General features: G+C 39.4%; 2 protein-coding genes across 7 annotated transcripts in view; one reads left to right on the plus strand and one right to left on the minus strand.

The window, feature by feature from the left end:
* Positions 1–17779, plus strand: part of MYPN (myopalladin) — a 110074-nt gene extending 92295 nt beyond the window's left edge. For all 5 annotated transcript variants that reach the window (XM_025434502.3, XM_035715365.2, XM_035715364.2 and 2 more), the window contains 5 exons: positions 309–435; positions 1745–1952; positions 3644–3809; positions 6602–6735; positions 9292–17779. In XM_025434502.3, the coding sequence (XP_025290287.1) occupies positions 309–435; positions 1745–1952; positions 3644–3809; positions 6602–6735; positions 9292–9461 (805 nt within the window). In that variant the 3' untranslated portion in view covers positions 9462–17779. The remainder of the gene's footprint in view (positions 1–308; positions 436–1744; positions 1953–3643; positions 3810–6601; positions 6736–9291) is intronic.
* Positions 6115–22635, minus strand: ATOH7 (atonal bHLH transcription factor 7). Of its 2 annotated transcripts, XM_025434505.3 has the most exons (6): positions 22086–22635; positions 18540–18740; positions 13171–13265; positions 9860–10066; positions 8054–8118; positions 6115–6762 (listed from the first exon to the last, which is right to left on the minus strand). In XM_025434505.3, the coding sequence occupies exon 1, from the start codon at positions 22633–22635 to the stop codon at positions 22177–22179; it is 459 nt and encodes a 152-aa protein (XP_025290290.1). In that variant the 3' UTR covers positions 6115–6762; positions 8054–8118; positions 9860–10066; positions 13171–13265; positions 18540–18740; positions 22086–22176. The 2 variants fall into 2 exon arrangements, with proteins under 2 accessions (XP_025290290.1, XP_025290289.1); XM_025434504.3 differs by having other exon boundaries at positions 9860–16515.
* Between the last annotated feature and the right edge of the window lie 378 nt (positions 22636–23013).

A 23013-nucleotide genomic window follows, 5' to 3' on the forward strand; every position in this document is an offset into this window, starting at 1 on the left:
TTCTCTGGACTCTATAACCAGGCCTAAATGCTTGCTGTTTTAAGTTTATAGATTGGAGGTTTTTTTGTTTTGTTTTGTTTTGTTTAGATTGGAGGTTTTTTAAAGATTTCATTTATTTATTCATGAGAGACACAGAGACCTAGGCAGAGGGAGAGGCAGGCTCCCTGTGGGGAGCCCAATGTGAGACTTAATCGCAGGACCCTGGGATCACACCCTGAGCCAAAGGCAGACACTCAACCACTGAGACACCCAAGGGCCCCTATAGATTGGTTTCTATGTTTAATGCCTGAACATGCTTGTTTTTATAGAGGAAGGTCCCGAGTACAAGAAAGAGACAAAGAGCCCCTACAGGAACGCTTTTTCCGACCGCATTTCCTGCAGGCTCCTGGGGATATGGTAGCTCACGAGGGGCGCCTCTGTCGGTTGGACTGTAAGGTAGACTCTAATACCTATCCTTGGTTCCAGCTCTGTTCACATTTTGCATTTGTTTTTTTTGTTTTTTTTTTTTTTTTACTTATTTTTGTCTGTATTCGTTTTGTGTCTTGTTTTGTTTAGCGAAAGGGGGACTGGGGAAGGGAGAAAGATCACTTCTTTTCTCACAAGGCTTTTTCAGAGCATTTAATACCCGTCAAAAGAATTTCATGGAATTTTTAAGTCTCTATATCTTAATAAAATTACATTGGTATTGTATCAAGTTAACTCTTCATCTGTAAAAGACAACCAAAAAGTGATATAAGTCCCTGGAAAGTCTTTATTACTATAAAGCCAACAGTGTGATTTTTGCATCCTTGATGTGAATTTCTATGATATATATATATAGATTGAAAAAATTAGTCATGAAAAGATAGCTCCACGGTAGTTTATGAAAATGGGAGTTGGTTTCTCAGACTAATCAACATCCACCACCTTTAGCTATTCTACATGCTAATTCTTCAATCAGAAACTATGTTCAGTTGAGGAGCATGAATATCTCTCAATATGAAGAGAAATTTAAGTCACCTCTTCTATCCCAGACAAAGATGCAGAATGCTATGGGAATTTTAGATGCTAATTAGTAAAGGTTTGAGATTAAGCATCCGTGGAGTCCACTTCTCTAGGTGGTTCTTACTCTGCCAATGGCTGCCTAAATAATATTTGAGATTGATTGTTACTTCTTCCATCCTACACCCAAAAAGATACCCATTCCAGGTCCCATCCCCAGAGATTCTGATTTAATATAGCAAGTGAACATTGAGATTTTCAAATGCAACCCACATGATTATAACACACAGCAAGGTTTGAGAATTCTAATTTAATGTCTTCCCTTTCCTTGGCTGCCTCTTGCTTATCATGTAAGCAATATATATAAACAATATATATCCAAATATCCTGGCAACAGAGCTGCAGAATGTCTGCAGACACCAAGGGGGATGGCATCCACACCGACAATGTAAGCAAAATATCATCTGTGAAACTAACTCTGCAGGCCTTTTTTATCTATTCATTTAGATTTTTTTTATTTCTTATTTATGCTAATCTAGAATATATTCATCACTCAAATTTGGGTCAAAATCCTATACAGTTTAAATTAATTTGGCAATTCATCCAGCCCCTCTTGTCCTAATGCCTCTGAGGAGAGGTTTTTATCCACCCCATGATTTTTCTCACTATCTCTGGTGCCAGAAGAGGATGAAGAATTCAACCACCAAATAAATCTGCCTGTCATCGGTCTGTCATTTGCCTCAGCTGTCCTGTTGTTTATTAGGTGAGTGGCTTACCGCCCCCAGAACTGACGTGGCTGCTCAATGGCCAACCTGTGCTACCAGACGCCTCCCACAAGATGTTGGTCAGGGAGACTGGAGTCCACTCTCTGCTCATTGACCCGCTCACCCAACGTGATGCAGGGACCTATACATGCGTTGCTACCAACAAAACTGGCCAGAATTCCTTTAGTCTGGAGCTCACTGTAGTAGGTAAGGTTTGCAGCTGGGACCCCTAACTCCCTTCAAAGTTATTGCCCAAATATGCACAGCCTCTGACACAATTCCTTAGTCCTTTGCCCAAGTTTAATCAAGTTAAACTTTAACCAAGCTTAATCTCAGTTTCTCCTTCGCTGTAGTAAGGACCATATTTTCTACATTGCTTTCAAAGACATATCAGTAAACACATAATGTGGTATGTTGTGCATACAACATGTAATAAATCGGAGTCATTGTAATAGTTAATCAATTAATTAGTATATTGACTACCAATAAATTCAAGTCCCTTGCCCCACAGTTCATCACTCCTGGAACATACCAGGATCTTGCCCCTACCCCAAGCATCTATGCCATTGCTTCACTGATCCTTCTACCTGGAATACCCTTCTTTGCCTAGGAACCTCCTAGTTACTCTCTAAGGCTTAATTCAAATGTCACCCCAGAGGCATATCCTCCTCTGTTTCCATAGCACTTAGAAAAGGAGGGACTCTTTAGAGTACTTGCAACCTTCCTGTAACTGCCTTCCATGTAAACTTTGCCTTCCTGAAGAGACTGTAAGCTTCTAAAGTCAGACATTTTGACTCTTTCTGTATATTTCCAGTTGTCTGACTCGGTGCCTGGAACATGCACGGTGCTCAACAAGTGTTAGTTGATAACTAAACAAACAAACCTTTACCTTAGAAGATTATATAAACAAAACACTGTCATGCCTACAAATAAGGACAACAAGTCATCATTACTTGGTTGATACCAGCCCTCAAGGCAGGGGTCCAGACAGAATTAGATTTCAGAATACACGAATTCTAGTGCTGAACTTGCTCCCATGTTTGGCCCTTACCAGAAACCAGGTGGGGTTCAGCATGCTATCCTCTCTCTAGACTAGTGGCTGCTTACCCCATATATCCTTTTCTTTTTCTCACTAATTTTTTTCTTACCCAACAGAGTAGGAAAAGCTCATTCTACAAGGATGTATTGATTGTAAGCTTTTACTTTTCCCCCACTATTTTGCCAATATTGACTCTGGAATCCTGATATATGAGGTATCTTTGCCTTATCTAGTTCTGGCCCCCTCTCATTAAAAAGTCTCCTTAGGAAGCATAATTTGCACTGTAATGTACTTCTGGGACGCCTGACTAACTTACTCAGAGGAGCATGCAACTCTTGGTCTCTGGGTTGTGAGTTCGAGCCCCACTTTGAGTGTAGCTATTATTTGAATAAATAAAACTTAAGAAAAAGTAGTATATTTCTTTTCTGTAGCTATAAACGTCTTCAAAATAAAAGTTGAGGGAAAATTAATATACCTTCTACAAAATAAACTCCTCTAGAAAATAAAAAGCATATATTCAGTACATAAAATCTATTGTTTTTCAAAATTTTAAAAAAAATTTACTGCTGAGAATAAAAGAAACTTCTTAAATTTCACACCCACCATTCGCATCCCCTGTGAGCAACTCAGATCCCTTACCCTCTCATACAATATGCAAAGAGGTTCTCTCATGCCTCTTTAAATCACTTCCAGAGCTTTTGTCAAGGCAATGATCTTCACTTAGAGCTGTGGGAAGTGTTCTGAAGAGGAGGTAAAATGGGTAGGCGCCCACTCTGCTAAATTCCAGGGCTGTATGAGTTTGAAGCATGGACCCCAGGGTACTTAATATTCAAACAAGGATGGCCCTTCTCTCATTCAGCCAAAGAGGTGAAGAAAGCACCTGTGATCCTAGAGAAACTGCAGAACAGTGGAGTTCCTGAAGGCCACCCCGTGAGGCTGGAGTGCCGAGTGATAGGCATGCCGCCACCCGTGTTCTACTGGAAGAAGGACAACGAGACCATCCCTTTCACTCGAGAGAGAATCAGGTATAGTCTGCTCTCATGTTCAAAGGGACTTCCAAGCTCAGTAGGGCTTGCTGGGCACCCAAATAAGTCTGCTGTCTTTTAAATCTGGCATCTTTCACTCAGCATGATGCATTTGAGTTTCATCTGTGTTATCGTGCATATCAAGAATTTATTCCTTTTTGTTCCTGAAGGGTAGTCCATGTCTCAAAGTTTGGGGTTCTTTTAAAATATTTTATTTATTTACTTCTCAGAAAGAAAGACAGAGTGTGCACAAGCAGGGGGAGCAGCAGGCAGAGGGAGAAGCAGGCTCCCTGCTGAGCAAGGAGCCTGATGCAGGGCTCAATCACAGGACCCCAGGATCATGACCTGAACCAAAGGCAGATGCTTAACCGACTGAGCCACCTAGGCACCCCGAGTGTCCTAAAGTTTTAAAACTTTAAGTTTTGGGAGGATTAATTAGCAGGGGTTTTTATTTTAAATTCAGTATAGTTAACGTTCAGTGTTACATGAGTTTCAGGTGTACAATATAGTGATTTAACAATTCTATACATTATTAAGTGCTCAAGATAAATTTATCCTATCACCTTTTTCACTCATCCCTCTACTCATCTCCCCTCTGGTGACCATGTGTTTGTTCTCTACAATTAAGAGTCTGGTGTGTGTTTTGGTTTGTCTCTTTTTTCCCTTTGTTCCTTTGTTTTTTCTTAAATTCCACATATGAATGAAATATTATGATATGTCTTTCTCTGGCTGACTTATTTCATTTGGCATTATATCCTCTAGATCCATTCATGTTGTTGCAAATGGTAAGATTTTATTCTTTTATGGCTGAGTAATATTACACACACACACGCACACACACACACATCTTCTATATTCGTTCATCAACCTATGGACATATGGATTACTTCTATATCTTGGCTATTGTAAATAGTGCTGCAATAAACATGAGGGTATATATATCCTTTCAGATTAGTATTTTTGCTTTCTTTGCACAAAAACCCAGTCAGTAGTGGAATAACTGGATCATACAGTGATTCTGTTTTTTAATTTTTTGAGGAGCCTCCATACTGTTTTCCACAGTGGCCATAGCAGTTTTTAGTCCCACCAAAAGTGCATTAGGGTTCCTTTTTCTCCATACCCTTGCCAATGCTTATTGTTTCTTGTGTTGGTTTTACCCATTCTGACAGGTGTGAGGTGAAATATCTTATTGTGGTTTTGATTTGCATTTCCCTGATGATGTGATGTTGAGCCTCTTTTCATGTGTCTGTTGGCCATCTGTATGTCTTCCTTGGAGAAATGTCTGCTCATGTCCTCTGCTCATTATTAAATTGGACTATTTGGCTTTTTGTGTGTTGAGTTGTATTAAGTTCTTTATATTTTTTGGATACTAACCTTTTATCAGATATGTCATATGCAAATATCTTCTCCCACTCAGTAGGCTATCTTTTAGTTTTGTTGATTGTTTCCTTTGCTGTTCAGAAGCTTTTTATTTTGATGTAGTCCCAATAGCTTATTTTTGCTTTTGTTTTCTTTGCCTCAGGAGATGTATCTAGAAAAATGTTGCTATGGCTAATGTCAGAGAAGTTACTGTCTGTGCTCTCTTCTAGGATTTTTATGGTTTCAGGTCTCATATTATGTCCTGAATCCATTTTGAGTTTATTTTTGCATGTGGTGTTAGAAAGTGGTCCAGTTTCATTCTTTTGCATGTAGCTATCCAGTCTTCCTAACACCATTTGTTGAAGAGACTGTCTTTTCCCCATTGTATATTCTTGCCTCCTGTGTCAAGATTAATTTACCATACAATTGTGGGTTTACTTCTGGGCACTCTATTCTGTTCCATTAACCTATTGGTCTATATTTGTGTCAGCATCATACTGTTTTGATTACTACAGCTTTGTAGTATAACTTTAAATCTGTGATTATGATACCTCCATTTCTGTTTTTCTTTTCAAGATTACTTCAGCTATTTGGGGTTTTCTGTGGTTCCATTCAAATTTTAGGATCATTTGTTCTAGTTCAGTGACAAATGCCATTGGTACTTTGATAGGGATTGCACTAAATCTGTAGATTGCTTTGGATAGTATGGACCTTTTAAGAAAAAGAAAGAAAGAAAGAGAAAGAAAGAAAGAAAGAAAGAAAGAAAGAAAGAAAGAAAGAAAGAAAGGAAAGAAAGAAAGAAAGAAAGAAAGAAAGAAAGAAAGAAGAAAGAAAGGAAAAGAGAAGAAAAGAAAAAACTGCAGGCCAATATCTCTAATGAACATAGATGCAAAAACCCTCAACAAAATATTAACAAGCTAAATCCAACAATACATTAAAAAAATCATTCACCATGATCAAGCGGGATTTATTCCTGAGTTGCAAGGGTGGTTCAATATTCATAAATCATTCAATGTGATATGTCACATAAACAAGAGAAAGAACAAAACCATATGATCATTTCAATAGATGCAGAAAAAGCATTTTACAAAGTACAACTTGTATTCGCGATAAAAATTCTCAACATAATAAAAGCCCATATATGAAAAACCCACAGCAGACACCATAATCAATGGTGAAAAACTGAAAGCTTTTCCCTAAGGTTAAGAATAAGTCAAGGATGTCCACTCTCACTGCGGGCAGACACTCAACCACTGAGCCACCCAGGTGCCCTGATAATTACTTTAAGCTGATTGCCCTATCCCTCCCAGTAAGGTCAGGGAGAAGGGAAACACTGCCCTGGTGGATTTGCCCCAAGAATTTCCCTGAGCCCTGAACTGCTCCAGGCTTTTTCTGCCCCCAGATTCAATGGATATGTACTCTTTTTCCTCCAGTATGCACCAGGATACAACAGGCTATGTCTGCCTCCTCATTCAGCCAGCCAAGAAATCCGACGCTGGATGGTACACGTTGTCAGCCAAGAATGAAGCTGGTATCGTGTCGTGCACTGCGAGGTTGGATATATACGGTAGGTGTAATGTCTTCAGTGAAACATCTGTGTGTGATAGGCAGCTTTAAAAACATTTTTTTAAGGATAGGCATAATATGTTTCCAATACTGAATTGATTAGATTATATTTAGTGCTTAAACAATGGATTTTTAAAATCATTTCATCCTAATCACCTCAGGGCTTTTGTACACTTTTGCATTTTACTATGAGCTTAAGCTTCTTAAAAAATGTCTTTTAATACTAGAAATTACAGCGTTTTAACTGTGTTTGAGTTAACTGTGTCAGAGTTTAACTGTGTTTGTGCTTCTGATCATCCAACATCTCTTGCTGTCTTCTTAATACCATGGGCCACCCACCCATTGGAACTCCCTCTCCACTGCCTGTCATTCCGCCCAGCCAAACCTCCCCCCAGCAGAATTTTCCTGTCCTCATTCATTTGTTAATTCACTCTACAAATATTTATTGTGCCAGTCTCACAACCAGACTTATAATAGAGAGCTGTCCTAATAAAAATATCAAATGGTGTTTGTATACTGACTTGTAATTTACAAAATGGTACCTTTTAGCCCTCCCAAACAAGTATTGCAATTGTTGTCACCCTCATTTAAATGCTGAGGAAATTGAGACTCTGGAAGTTTAAGTATCTAAAGCCAGGATGCAAATCCAGGTTTTTGAATCTTTCCTTTGAGCCATGTTTCTAATTTTCAAAAGAATTTAACAACTTAATCTTTATTAATGTATTTATGTACCCTACTCCTCTCCTCTATACTTTTGACATTAACTGGTATTTTTGGAGACATATTCCTTAATTCAAAAGGGTGATTCTTTTTTTTTCCTCTCCTTTAAATTTTTTTATTTTTAAAAAAATAATGCAATAATTAATAAATTTCTTATTCATTACTGGTTCAACATGATTAACTAGAATAGTAAATAAGAGTCACTGTGCCTAGAATCTGAGGTCCCTGCTATTCATGAGTGCATACTAGGTATACCCCTTTTTTAGGACCATTACGGGAGAGAGCTTGGCCTGCTATTTTCCTCCAATATTTGGAGGAAATATATTAACTTTCTGATTTTTCCCTTATCCTTGGACTTGAAAAGAAATTCAAATGTGAGGGAAGCTGACTCTAATGTTCTTTCCCCTGGTGAGGGAGGGCGAGAGAGAGGCCATTGATATATTTAACCTAACCTAAGTCCCTTATTCATTTCATCCACTTCACCATGACAGAGGGAAATAGGTCTCCAACTAAGAAACTCAGTACCATTAAGCCCTGAAACTGATAAGTCTTGTCCCAATCCTGCCCTCCACTTCCCAGTTCCGTTTTTCTGGGCTCACCTCTCTCGGGCTCCTGTCTCCATTGAGCAGCACCAACAATAGGGTGCTATTTCCTCAGTTGGGACCTGGGAGTGGAAAAGGGGGTTGGAAGAATTAGGCTAAAATCAATCCCCTACTCCCTCACCACCACCACCACCACCACCACCACCACCACCACCACCACCACTTCCTGCCTGTCTAAGGGATAGCAGGTAGGGTCCCCTCTCTCATCCAAAGTAGGGCTTCTAACAGAAGAGGTTAAAAGGTATGGAGCAGAGACTGGACTATTCACTGTGGCCTTACTGAGTGCCTACTCTTCAGTGGAATTGCTAGAAGTTTTGTCCTCACTTTCGTAGCTTTCAAAATTTGATCTTATCAATTCAGTCAGAGGTATTTAGACTCTAAAAAACTGAATAAGGAAATCAATAAAGGTCCAGTTTAAAAATCAGAATGCTAAATAGATCCATAGCTTTCTAGGATCTGGAGCATCCATGTTCCCCACCTGATGCTCCCCCCTTCTCCACATTAGGGCCCCTGGAAACCTAAACAATCAGAAGCTTGTTTGATAATTTTTGAATCAGACACAACAGCAAAGACAAAGCAGTTTGGATGGATATTTTCATTCAGACCGTGTTCAAGCCTAGGGACCACCTCTGCTAAAAACAGGGTCTCCTTTAGACGATACTTGCTGAACATGGAAATTGTAACAGATGCTCTTATGTCCCTGAACCATGGTTGATTGCACATAAGTTACTTTTCAGTCTTCTTGCTATAATTCATTAAAATCTGATTAGGGTGGTGGGTAGTTAGTGGTTGATGAGTGATTAGGGTATAGGATAGGTACTTCTCAGAGGTCTGGACCCATCTTTTGGCTGCCATTACCTCAGGTTTCTTGTCGCTACTTTCTGAGGTACCTTCCTTGAGAGCCTACAGCTCTTTCTACGCTGTCCCTGGAAGACCCCATACTAGGTCAGTGTGAGGGGACCTAAGAGGAGATATTTTGACAATTCACCCTAGTCAGCCACTTTTATAGTCCCAGATTGTGGGTTTCAGAATTAGGAGTATAAGACATCACCAAGTGCAATTTGCCCATTCCTGGCAGAGAAGGAAAGATTTTATTGTTCTTTTGCAAATCACACATTTCAGACCCGGATAATATTTCACAGCAAGTATTGGAATGAGAACAGAAAACATCCCCGCACTGTACCCACTAGAATGCATTCCTTTGATCGTAACATATTATTTGGTCCATTTCCCAGCTCAATGGCACCAGCAGATCCCACCACCCATGTCCGTCCGGCCCAGTGGCAGTCGCTACGGATCCCTCACCAGCAAAGGACTTGACATTTTCTCTGCCTTCTCCTCCATGGAAAGCTCAATGGTGTATTCATGCTCTTCGCGGAGTGTAGTGGAGAGTGATGAACTTTAGGAATGTCTGGGTGCCAGCTGTGTATGGGGGCAGACTGTGGAGGGGGAAGGAGGACAAGCCAGACACAGTGGTTTCCAAGCAACTGGATTTGAGTAAGTTCTCATGCTGCTGGACCCTTGGCAAGAAGTGCTTTGAATAAGTCGGCTGTGGACTCTTGCAGTCTCAGCTGGGGGAAGGATTTGGGCTGTGCCTTTTAAAGATTCCAACAAAAATGTGAGAAGATGATACAGATGAACCAAAGATGTCATAAAGTCATCCACTGCTTTGGGAAAAAGCTAGCATGCTCCCCTGCCCCTTGCTATGTTAGGGATATTTAGGCCCTACTAGGAGCAATGAGGGGCCATATGCTTGGGCTGAAAGGGGTTAGACAGTAGTGACCTTAGGTATCACCAACTCACCAAACAATGCAAAGGAAAAAGGTGGGGAGGTCTCCATTGCCTATCATCAATTACGTCCATAGCAGTCATTTTGATGGATTCACTTAATCCGCTTCTACTTAGCCTTAAGAGATCATGCCATACAACTCACAAATGTGGAGAAGCACTTTTGATTTACTTATCCTGAGTGTACTGAGCCATATTATAAGGTGCCAAAATGTGCTTGAGCTACAAAAAAAAAAAAAAAAAAAATCACTGAAACACTCAATATTGCACAGTGCACTTGTTCTATAGCCAAAACAAGGCCCCATTAGTCTGTCTGCACCATTTTCTTTTGGATATAATGGTGAGTGGTTTTTCTTTCTGACTTTATACATCCTAAATTCTAGAATGAAAAGGTTTTTAGTAAACCAACCAAAAAGAAATCTGTGGGGTCACTTTTAAAACTACTAGCTTCAGTTGCCCTTGCAAAATACGTAAGAGTTGTCATCATCTGCCACTCCTCTCTCCCCAAAAGTCTGGAAGTGTATGAGGCAGTGAGGGAGGAAGAGATGCAAACAAGGAGAGGAAGTGATTGGAGAATGTTGTTTTTCACTTGCCCTAGAAGAGCAGTGGGTGTGGAAGGAGAGGTCTTTAATAGGTATGAACTGTTTTTGAGGTCATTCGTTTGCATTTTCTATATAGAAAATATCATGCTAACCAGGAAAGTGGAAGGAAAAGGGAATATGCATCTTTATTCTAAGCCACCTATTCAAAACCTGCCTCTTAAGGAATTTTTAGACAAGTTCACTGCAATTATCCCCAGTGCCTAAATGAGTGCTTAGCACCACATAGACATTCAATAGATATTTGTTGGATGAATGAATCTTATATTAAAGAAATCTGCAATTCGTACAGCAGTCCAAAAATTACCCTGGGAATGGTCATCACAGCACAGTGTGCTCCAGACCCACCTGTGAAATGAATTGGAGATGTCTGTTACCATCCTTATGCCCAAGTGTCTGGTGTTCTCAGGCACCCTCAGGTGGCATCTTACTCAAATGAACAAATAGAGTAATTGTTTAGAAAGGCTTGAAATTTTCTTCACTTCGAGGCAAGGATTTCCAGTACAAAAAAAAAATAAATTCATTCACTCAAAAAAATCATTTGTTTGTCTACTCTGTATAAGATGCTATGCTAGAGACTTATGAATAAGACACAGTCCCTGACCTCAGGGAGCTTACAATCTAGTACGGGACGTAAGATGTAAGGCATAAAGAGTGCTGCTTTGAGGGGCGGGAATCTATTCTTTATCAAATAGAAGTTTCTAGTACTTTCCATCTGATATATTTTATGATTCTAAAATCATCTTAGTATTTTCAATCCTTATTTCTTAATGAGATAAAATGCCATAGGTTACATCCTTAAGAAGTAAAGGTTTCAGTCAATTATGCAGTGAAACTATTAGATTTGGTTTCCTTTTTTCATGTATTCAGGAACAATACTAAAAATACAGGTAACTGTAATGAAATAGTATATGTTTCATACAGAATGCATCCTATAAAATGTTCTGTTTCCATATTGGCTTCTATTATGAAATATCTTCTAGCCAAAGAGACCTGCAGAATTGTCCCTTCACAGTCTACACTTGACCTCCCCATCACATCTGTTTCTGTAAACCCTAAAGAGTCCTCCCAAGAAAGGATATTTTTCTCCTCTATATGTCTTCACTTTCCGAATACTTTTTATCTGCTGCCTTTCAGTGTCCAGCAGAGAATTAGGATAAATATTAAATTTGGCCACTGGATGGCGCTGTCTAACCTAAAATATAAGAAACCTAAAAATTCCTGAAGTGCAGGTACTGGATTATGTCAATGCAGGATTTCTGAACCTTAGCATTACTGACATTTTGGGGTGGATGATTCTTCATTGCAGGGGACGTCCTGTGCAGTGTAGGATGTTTGGTAGCATCATTGGCCTCTAACTAGATGCCAGTAGTATTGTGGCCCATCCCCAGGTTGTGGCCACCCAAAGTCTCCAGATAGTGCCATATTTCCTAGGAAGCAGAATCCTCCACTGTGTTGCACACGAATCAGTGCCTTGCTCTTAGAATTCCATTAGAAGTCAATTATGATGAGGGATACTTATATAAGAAATTTGGGTTCTACTGAATATATTTGGACTCAACACATCCAAAATCAGGTTCATCATCTTCCCTTTCATAAACCATTCTTCAGCCTCGCTTCATGATTTCTATTAATGACACTATCACATTCCTAGCAATCCAAATAAAAAGCAACCAAGTCATTTTTTGCTTCCTCTAGCCAATCGATTAACAGATCCCTTTAATTCTAACTCTATTATTTCTTTTACATTCATCCTGTTCTTTCCATCCTGCTGTAGTTCTACAGTACAGACTTGCATTACTTTGTTAATTTCCCTCAATATTTCTGACTTCAACCATAATAAAGGACTTCTAAGTGGCCTTTCTGCCTCAGTTCCTGCCATTTCTCCCACTCAAATCTAGCCCAGATCCATGTCAGCATTTTCTTCCTGAAGTACTGCCCCACTCATATTATTCTCCAATTTCAAACCCCTATTCACTTCCTGGAGCCAAATCAGGTACCAGCTCTTCTGCCCTATGATATTCAAAGCCTGTTCCAATATGATCCCAAAGCTTTTCAACCCATTCCTCAGAAGATACACCCAGTATGGCAGCAAACACGGGCCCTTGCTTTCCAGCTACATGACTCTCTTTGGCTCTACCTGGAAGGTCCTCTCCCCAACCTCCACCTATGGCAATCTTGTCTGTTCCAATCCATCTGAAATGCCACTGCCTCTGCAAAATATTTTCTGATCCCCCAGGCCCCACCCAAATACAATTCTACTTTCTTTGAAAACTTATAGCAAGTTTCTTGAATCTGGAAGAAGATGACCTTGTGTAGTATTTTATACAAAACATAGCCTCTGTATACTTGCCTGCCCCCTCCCCTTGCACTAGCCAGTCTTGCCCACACTAGGTTTTAGCTACTGTTGGTATGGACTGTGTCAAAAGTTAGTTATGTACCTTATACAGAGTAGGTACTCAATAAATATTCATTGACCTAAATTGAACTTTAAAATTCAGTTATGTAAGTCAGTATGTTTCTATATAGTGAATTGAGTCTAGAGCAGTGGTTCTTAACCTGGGCTGCATATCGGAATCTCCTGGGGAGCTTTAAAAAAATCTCAATACCCAGGCCACAACCCCAAATCAAACCCTGAATTGTGGTATAAGCATCAGTATTTTTTTAAAGCTTCCCAGGTGATTCCAAAGAACAGCTAAGATTGAGAAGAATAATTTCAGCACTCACCCGGAAAAGTCCGGAGGGATGCAGATGACATAAAACTGTAGTTTTGGCCCTGGTGAAGAATATAACTTCCCCCTTGTGGCACATGCAGAGCATGCCTAGAAAGTAGAAATAAACACATGCTTTGGCCTTGTTAGACTCTACTATTTTGTGCAACATGTAGCATCCATGAACCCCCAGAGGAAGCTCAAAAATCTGCAAAAATGGACCAGGGAAAGAGGGAAAGTTGGTGTAATTTGTCTGGCCCTTTGTTCCTAAAAGCCATACAGGTTCCATAAGCACTTTTCTCTCCAAACAACTTGAAGGGCTTTTCATAACTTGATTAGTCATGGAAATGGGGATCAAAAGGGAAATAGAGAAAGAAAATGCACCATTTAAATGAAACATAGCACCTTTTTGAAACATAGCACCCTTCACTAAAGGAAGGTCTTTCATCAGAATTACCAAATAGTGAAACTGGTATCACTGCATCTTTCTCTTTATTCCTCCTGTAATTTTTGTAAGCATCCAATGAGAAATTAAATGGCTGAGAGACGAGCAGTAGATAGAGCCAGAGCTCTGAATTAAACTTACCACGGAGAATAACTCCCAGAGGAGTCAAAAACTGACTTTTGTAGAGACAGGTTAATTTGGATAATCTTCAAATGATAAATGGGTTGCTTGCCAAATGTTCGCTTACAAATTGGTTGTTTAAAACTCAGAATATATTTCCTTACACACATAACACCCAATGTTAGATTCCCAAGTGGACTCAGTAAAGTCCATTCAGTTCATGACTGAGTTATACTATTTATTACCCCTGATTAGGTTATGGTCCCAAGAACAGGATCCAGGCAAATTAGCCAATAAAAGAAGAGAGACGACTTCCTCCTTTTTTTGTATCTATGATGTGTCAAAGCTAACATGTGTCGAAGGTCCTTTCTGCATCTATCCCCCATTCTGTGTTTTTCTCCCTAGATGCCCTGTGCTCCCCCTCTATGGTAACACATCCCATCTCAGCCTTTCAGCATGCTTCATGCTCCAAAATGACCTAACTCCAGTTCCAGGCATCTTGGCCCAATGGTGAGAAGAAAGCAGTCCAACTGAACAAATTCTGAATGCCTGAGAGAGTCTTTTAACTTCACAGAGGGGCTGCATTTTTTAAAGCAGCTGCCTTTTAATTCCTATCAACTTCTAATTGACAGAATTGCTGACAAAGTAAAAAAAAAAAAAATCAGGTTGGGAGAGGTCTAGAAAACTAACTGGATCAGACATCCAAATTGTTGTTGTTGATCACAGCTTCCTTCTGTCCTCTTCCTCCCCACACACTCCCAAAGTACCTTCCAAGCTGAGATCCTGGCCTAAGTCTGTCTGTATAAGGGCCATTTTTAAGTTGGTTGTAAACTCAAAGGCAAATTTCTAATGACCTTTATTCAAGGTCCCTTCAAGGGTCCTTGGGTAACCTGGTCTCAAAGTATCTCTGCTGATGGTTTAGTAGAAAAATCAATGTGCCTTACCAGTAAGACAAACAGTTACTTAGATTACAATAAGCTTGTTGAAGTCCTTTTTACCACTAATTGCCTTTTCTTGTTTTATGTGGATCAATATTTCAGAAAGTTAATTGCTGAAACATTGCTTGAAGAATGCCAAGCATCTTCTAAACTTTGACAATGCAGTGGTCATCAGTATGCTAAAAAAGTTGCTAATACTATGTTTTTAAAAATCTGTGCAGTGCAAAAAAAATGCATATTTGTTGAAAATATGTTTGCCTCTTATTTCTATTAGTTAGCATACTTGGTAATATAGAATGATAAACAGGCTGCCTTTTGTTAACATGTAAATAATGGCCACCTTAAACTCCAAAACGCAATAGCCTTGGAATTGCAAGAAATAGAGAAAGAACACACTTTTCAATCCTCTGAGAATTGTGCTGTAAATGCTGAGAGTAAGCATAAAGAGAATGGCTGTAATGTAGAGGCCTATAAACACAAATTTGCTAGAATATTTTAACATGAGTGGACAGAAAATGTTTCCCTAATAAGAAAAATTAAAAGATTTCAATATGATTTAACAATAAATATTTTAAGGCTGAAATAAATGTATTTTTTTTAATATAAAGAAAACAGTTCTAGTTTCCAGGTTTAAAGATGATTTTTTGATGATGATTCAACCAATTTTTTAATGTACGAATATATTTGACACTTAAATGATTTTTAAAAATTGTTCTTATCCAAATTGTATAAATTACAACATGAATTATAAGTTGGTTAAATACCAACAGAAAGATAACTAGGTTTTAATCTTCCTAAAATATCAGCAAATCCACTAGACTTCTTATAGTATGTTCTTTAACACTCTAAGATAAAAATTCATTCTAAAATAATAAAATAAAATAAAATTTAACCCCAATGATTCATTTCAACCATGGGAAAGATGAGGGTGGAGAGGCTTGATGAGTTTAGACTGGAAATTAATGGAGATACAACAAGAGATGTTTTGGGATGCCTGGCTGGTTCAGTTGGTGGAGCATGCAACTCTTGATCATGGAGTTGTGAGTTCGGGCCCCATGTTGGGTGTAGAGATTACTTAAAAATAAAATATTTTTAAAAAGAGCATTGGGGAAGGGATGCAGACTCCCCATTGAGCAGGAAGCCCAATGCTGGACTCTATCCCAGGACCCTGGAATCATGACCTGAACCACTGACTGAGCCACCCAGGTGCCCCTCAAAAAAGAGGTGTTTTAATACCCATAAGAAACATGTTACTTTCATATAGTATGGTAAGAGTGAATTACTCAATGTTCCAAAATTCCAAAGAACCTGATGTTTCTCACAGATTCAGTGTTATCTGCAAACTAGCAGATTCTTGTAATTTTCCCATAATTAACAATGCAAGAATTCAGCAAACTATATGCTAGTATTTATTGACTATAGCAGTCACTACCAAAGGATTACTAAATGTGTATGTGTACAGAGTATAATGGTTTTACTGTGTTTAAGGAGAGTTAAAACCCTAAAATAATTCAAATTAAACCATTTGCATATTTGCATGCAATTGCATTTTTTAACACACGTAGATAAATTAAATTTTACTTTTTCAGTATTTTCATTTCAGAGACACCTTATCTTCTATTCTGATTTTCACTTACTTTTTCCAATCTTTAGCATTAAGTTTCTGAACCTAACCTCCTCTCTTTGTTACCTTTCTGTTAAGATAGAAAATCTATAAAATACTTCATAGCATTAGGAGAGCTCTTTATTTCTAGGAATTCTTAGGTAGATTTCTAGGAATTCAGGGGGGATTTTAATAACTCAGATGAATTTCAGACACATTCTGATTTTTCCATAACTCTGAGGTCTGTTTCTTTACCTGTAAAATAAACAAAATACTTGATTGAAACTTTCCCAGTATGGATAAACAAATATTTATGAAGAATTTACTTTAGAGACTGAAAAAATGGTAATAGCAGTTTTTTATTCCCTAGGAAGCATTTAAAATATTTTTCTCCAAAGTAAGTAAATTTGCTTTAAAGATTCACATTTCTCTCCTGCCCCACTATTTTGTAGTACATAATGGTGAAATCTTCTTCCAAGATAGTATGCAGTTAAAAAAAGAATCTAACAAAAAAATCAAATGAATTCAAGAAATATTCCATCCACTTTCTGCAGGCAGATTCCAGAAACATTTATTTTGGCATAGGTACAATAGCCTACAGGAACTCTGACTCCTGTGTCCACAATGAAGCTAGTGGAAATAATGACTCTGCAGCTCACAAAGAAAGAGCAAAGGAGTTCTTGTATTCTTTTCTGGCTTAAGCAGTTTAGGTCAACTTCATTGTACTATTCAAGACCCCAGTGATAAAAACGTTCCATGCTAGCACATCAATGGCTTTATGTTGAAATGAATCAACTTTAGGATAACAGATACGGATCCACAAAAATGAGCATAGCTCTTGGCCTCTATTTTTGCATTCTCAGCTCATCAAGTCTGAATTTAACCCCAATGATTCATTTCAACCATGAGGACTGACAAAGGATGTACGTATGCCCACAGGCATGTACACACAGGCTTCAACTGAGGTATAGAGCACCCACAGCTAATATAATTCAATCAGAATCAAGAGACACCTCTTACAAACATGGTGTGCTTCCATCTTAGGAAGCTTGAGTCAACTTATTTTCTAAAGTATATTTTTGGTTATTGAAATCCTAATGGCGAAACCATTATAGCAACCATTTTGAAATGTGTGAAATACATAAACTGTATGTTTTGTTTCCATTACTAAAAGCAATTAACGGATCTTGGCTTTTTTTTCCTGTTCTTCTGCATCGTGCATGTTAGATATTCTGTGGAACTGAAAACAAGTGATCGCTTAAGCCCAAATGTTTGTGAGCAAAAACTGTCTTTCTTCAGAAGGTATATGGTACTGTATTCTGGTAGACCAGTCATCTCCATGACATTGTTACTGTTTGTTGGGGGTTGTTTTTGTTTGGAAATTTTGCAATTAGAAGAAGAAAAAATAAGAATTAAGAACCAGTATTTAATTAAACCTGGATATTTTAAAAAGCAATTTAGAGGATGTGATGGACTGTTTCTTTATTCATTAAATAAAATTTTATTTATTCTCAATTAATTGTTGGGTTTGTTTTGCTTTGTATTTTGGATCCAGATGATGTAGTGAGATAGGTAAATTCTTGTTCTCAGTGGTTTTCTTTCAGCTCAGGTATTTTTTGGATACACTGCCAGTTTAAAATAGCAATCTCAAAGACCTGTGTTACTTCAATAAAACAATTGTTAAAGCTTGTACCCACTTGTATTCATGACTTATACCCATGTAAGAAGACAGACCATATGTTTATGATTTTGATCACTTTGAAATTGTTATGGGTGAAATTGTTTTCACCCATAGGTAGCAAAAAGAGGTATCTTTAGTGATGCCTGAGCAGAGAGCAGAGGTTAGCCAAATTCAGTCCAAAAACAACACTTTGCTTTTACTGTAAGATGGCAAAATTTAAGTAACTGAGCCTTAATTGTTGAATTCTACAGTTCTACTAACCACAACCCAAATACATTCTATCTGGCTCATATCTAACAGAAATTTTAGATCTTCATTAGTACAAAGGCCACCTCAATAACTAAGAAGCTGGTTGTATTGGATGTTATGAAAGATAGCCTGATCCTTCTTAATATCTGCAAATACCAAAAGTTGGAAGTCAATATAGTTTCTGGTAATGAGGTAAGTGGTGTCATCTTAGTGATGTCACAGTACACATTGTTCAGTTAAGTGTTTTTTGTTTTTTGTTTTGTTTTGTTTTGTTTTGTAGTTAAGTGGTTCTTAATAATGACAGCAATCATCTGGGGAGAATTTTAAACTATCTACGCCCAAGTCTCACCTTGGAGCAGTTAAATCAATTCTTGAACTGGAGGTCCCAGACTTGGTATTTTTTTCAAGACTTCTAGGTATGATTCTGGTGAGTGGACAGGGTTGAGAACCACTGGCTTGGTTGGCCTTTCCCAACTTGATAGCTCTCTTCATATATGGTTCTTCAAGACTTCTGACCCTGGGGTTTGGGGATTCAGCCTCCAGCTAGCACCTAGGAAGAGCCCAAATGTATAACTGATCAAACTGAAAACCTGCCCAGGGTAGTCTTCTTTTATTATTTAATGTCCCCTCTTAAGAGTTCTAATGGCATATGTTAGTGGTACTACACTGTTAAAGCATTCAGCTATACTCTGTTTAAAGTCTTTTTAAAGTCTCTGCTTATTGATTAGTATATTTGTGTTCTTCTTGGCTGCACACCCAAGGACAAGAGTGGTGCTGAGTAAGCCTGGATGTGGGTAGGTGCTTGATAATATTTGTTGATTTTTTTATAAAAGGGAGCCCAGGTAAAAGAATATTTTTCAATTTCAATATGTCCTGTTGTCAAATTAGAAAGAACACAGATTTTTCAAAGGTGGACAATATAGAATACTGTAGCAACTCTTAGGTGTTTTGGTAATCTACAATCTGTTATGTATAATAACATACAAATCTAGGGATCCCTGGGTGGCGCAGCAGTTTGGCGCCTGCCTTTGGCCCGGGGCGCGATCCTGGAGACCCGGGATCGAATCCCATGTCAGGCTCCCAGTGCATGGAGCCTGCTTCTCCCTCTGCCTATGTCTCTGCCTCTCTCTCTCTATCTGTGTGTGACTATCATAAATAAATAAAAATTAAAAAATAATAATAACATACAAATCTTAACTTCAAAAAGATTTTATGCTTGTGCTATCCAAGTTCTACTACATAAATCATAATGGATTTCCCAATGTATAGTTTTTGGAGTTTTATCAAAGACTGGATTTGCTCACTGAGATCCATTTACTTTTCCCTCAAGTGTCTTCCAGGAAAAAATAGTACATCAAGTGGGGTGGATAGCTTAGGGATTTGGTAAGAACTAAATTGCTTCCAGAGGGGATCCTGGAAGCTCAACAGTTTAGCGCCTGCCTTCCGCCCAGGGTGTGATCCTGGAGTCCTGGGATCGAGTCCCACATCGGGCTCCCTGCATGGAGCCTGCTTCTCCCTCTGCCTGTGTTTCTGCCTTTCTCTCTGTGTCTCTCATGAATAAATAAATAAAATCTTAAAAAAAATACGTAAATAAATTGCTTCCAGAGATTTCAGAAACACAGAACAGGCAGTCATAGACAAAATATTTAACAGATAGATTCCCATTCTTTTTGGAGAATGGGGATGAGGAAGAAAAAGCATGGGATTAGAACGCCACCATTTTAATTAAATTGTTCCATTTCATTAAGAAATTACTGTTAATAACAAAAAAGTAATATTTATTGAGAGTTTATTCTATCCCTCTACAGAAATAAAAATGAAAAGCACAGTTCTCTTTTACAAGGCATTTATAGTCTAGAGAGTGGGATATAAACTCTACCGGAAAAATGACTCCATCTTACTATATTTTTGAGAACTTTCCTGATTAATACATTTTTTGGTACTGAATTTACTCATTCTCAAACTCTAAAAATTTACTGGGTTATTAACAAAGCATTCTGAGTCTAAATAATAAATTATTATGCCCAACGAGTACAGAAGGCAGATGCCCAGAGACTTGCCATTCCTTCAAGTGCACACTGCAGTGTGGAGTGTGGCCAGAAAGAAGCCCTGGCATCATCTCTTCTAGAGCTGCGTAGTGTGAGCTATAGTGTCTTCTAAGAGCCTAAATGTTTTAGTCTCTAATTTGTAGTGAGGAAGCAAAGTCCTGAGCCTCCTCAGTTTCAAATATCAGAAGGAAAGGGAAATGCAGCATTGGCTTCTCAAAGCTTTCTAGATATAACACTTGTGATTTTATAAGTTTACATTTATGCCCTAGGGAAGACAATTTCACTCATTACAAACCAAATGGATTTTGATAATTAGGGACAACTAAGAAAGTAAAAATACAATGGAGACTTTCTATAAGATAAATTGCGACTAGGTGGCTGCATCTGATGTTAGGCATTGGAATCCATGATAAGTTTGGGGGATGTCACTGTTGTTCCTGTTGACTTGTGAAAATTGCCAAATGCACACATAACTTAAGAGTCCTGCCTTTTCTAGTTATTATTTCTAATTATTATTCCTTCTAATAATGCGTGCAGTGCTGATGACCACCAAGTCACTCTTTATTTTAAGGGTTTGGTTTATTCATCCAATGGTTAAGCAAATTTATAAAAGTAATTCAAATACCAATACCATGCATATTATTTTGCTCTAATCTTGATTAGCTTTGATGGTAGTGATGCCCTTTTTGCTCCTTTTAATCAGAAATCACTTACATAAGCAACATTTTAAGATTTCTCTGTGCTGGTCATATTTATATATATAATATTAACATATATATATTCCTATATAGGGCAGCCCTGGTGGCTCAGCGGTTTCGTGCCGCCTTCGGCCTGGGGTGTGATCCTGGAGACCCTGGATTGAGTCTCACGACCGGCTCCCTGCATGGAGCCTGCTTCTCTACCCGTGTCTCTGCCTCTGTGTGTGTGTGTGTGTGTGTGTGTCTGTCATGAATAAATAAAATCTTTTTTTTAAAAAAAGTATATATTCCTATATAGGAACAAATATGTATTTTGGGTACTTGTAAGGAATTAGTAGTAATTGGCTTAAATAAAATATTGAGGAATTGTGTATCTACTTACTTAAAAGCTAAATATTATTTTGACTAATTTAATCTTTAAAAAACCATGAAAAATATATCTACATTTCCAGGTTCACAGAGAAAGTTCTCAAATTAATTACTTGTACACTCTCATCAGCTTGTCCTTTTTTTTTTTTTTTTTTTTTTTTTTACAAAAGGGCACATTTGCCAATTGATGCAATTAAATTTAAACATTCAACATCTTTATTACTCAGGGAAGCACTCAATACCATCGCTCCCAAACAGGCCTTTATTGCCATCAGGAAACTAGCAGGGCACTTGGCATGAAAAACAAACCCACATTTTTATTTATATATTACAAAATCTATTTTTAATAATGTATACATTAAAAAATACAGAGACTCTAGCCCATGTACTCTAGCAAAAGGAAAGTATGAACTACTTCATGCATACACACACAATGCACTAAGCATAAATACATTTACACGACGGGAAGGTAATTGTTTTAAGCACACACAAGTGATGGATATTCCAACTTCATCCGAACAGGTCAGACTCACAAAGTTTAAGAAGCTGATCGTTTCTCGGAGGACTGAAACTGCATTATAGCCTAATCCTATTTTTTTAAAGTTGTGTTCCCTCAAAGTAGTCCCCCCCCCCAAAAAAAAGGGAGGAGGGGGCATTATTTTCACAGCAATCAAAACCATTCACAAGATCCATTAATGAAATCTACAAGATACTAATAAAGAGGAAAGAGAAAGGCAATAAAATCGTGTCCGTAAGACCGGTGATGCAAATAAAAGCAACCTGAGAGTCTGCTGTTTTATCCTAAGGGTGCATCCGAGGCCACCTGCTGGAGCTCCGTCCCCGGGCATCGCACCCTGGCAGGCCCGGCGCCCTAGCTGGCCATCTGGAAGGGCTCCGGCTGGAAGCCGAAGAGCCTCTGGCCGTAGGGCTCGCTCTCACTCGGCAGCTTGGCGCCCGCAAACGGCAGGTAGTGGTCGCGGCCAAAGTGCTCGCAGTGGAGACTGACCCAGTCCCGCTCCGAGCCGAATCGCTCGGCCTCGGCCAGGATACGGGTCAGAGCCATGATGTAGCTCAGCGCCATCTGCAGGGTCTCATACTTGGACAGCTTTTTATCCTGGCCCCACTGGGGCACCACCCTGCGCAGGCGGTCGAAGGCCGTGTTGAGCCCCTGCATGCGGCGGCGCTCGCGCGCGTTGGCCGCCAGGCGCCTGCGCGCCGCGCTCTCCAGCCGCCCGGCCCCCGCGCACGCGCCGGCGCACTGGGCGCCGCCTGCGCACGGGGCTGCGGCGCGCGCTCCCGCCGCGGGGGACCCGGGCTTGCAGGACTTCATCCCCCGGCCGCGGGGAGCGGGGCGCTGAGCTCGCTCGCCCGCTCGGGGCCTGCGCGCGAGCCGGTCTACGGAGCCGCTTCCCCAACGTGGCTCTGCTGAGCGAGTAAGTCATGCACGGAGCCGACCTGCGTGGAGTCAGAGTTTACAGTGGGGAGCGCGCCACCCCGCCTCGCGGTACTGGATAAACCAGATTGACGTCTCTCCGCTTGCTCGAGTTTAGGGGGAAACTAAGGTGCTGAAGACAAAGTCATTCTTTCCCCCAACGTGAAGTTGGAAAAAGAGAAGGGAACCTTCTTGCTGCGGAGTTTGGTGTGGCCGGTTTGGGCAGGGTCTTTCGGGTCCTCTGGGAAAGCACGAGACTTCTTTTTTTCAGGAAGA

Source organism: Canis lupus, chromosome 4 (assembly GCF_003254725.2).
Source record: "Canis lupus dingo isolate Sandy chromosome 4, ASM325472v2, whole genome shotgun sequence".
NCBI classification, from domain to species: Eukaryota; Metazoa; Chordata; class Mammalia; order Carnivora; family Canidae; genus Canis; species Canis lupus.

Bases quoted from the DNA above. Each gene is read 5' to 3' on its own strand.
- ATOH7 (XM_025434505.3), bottom strand. From the start codon at position 22,635: ATGAAGTCCTGCAAGCCCGGGTCCCCCGCGGCGGGAGCGCGCGCCGCA.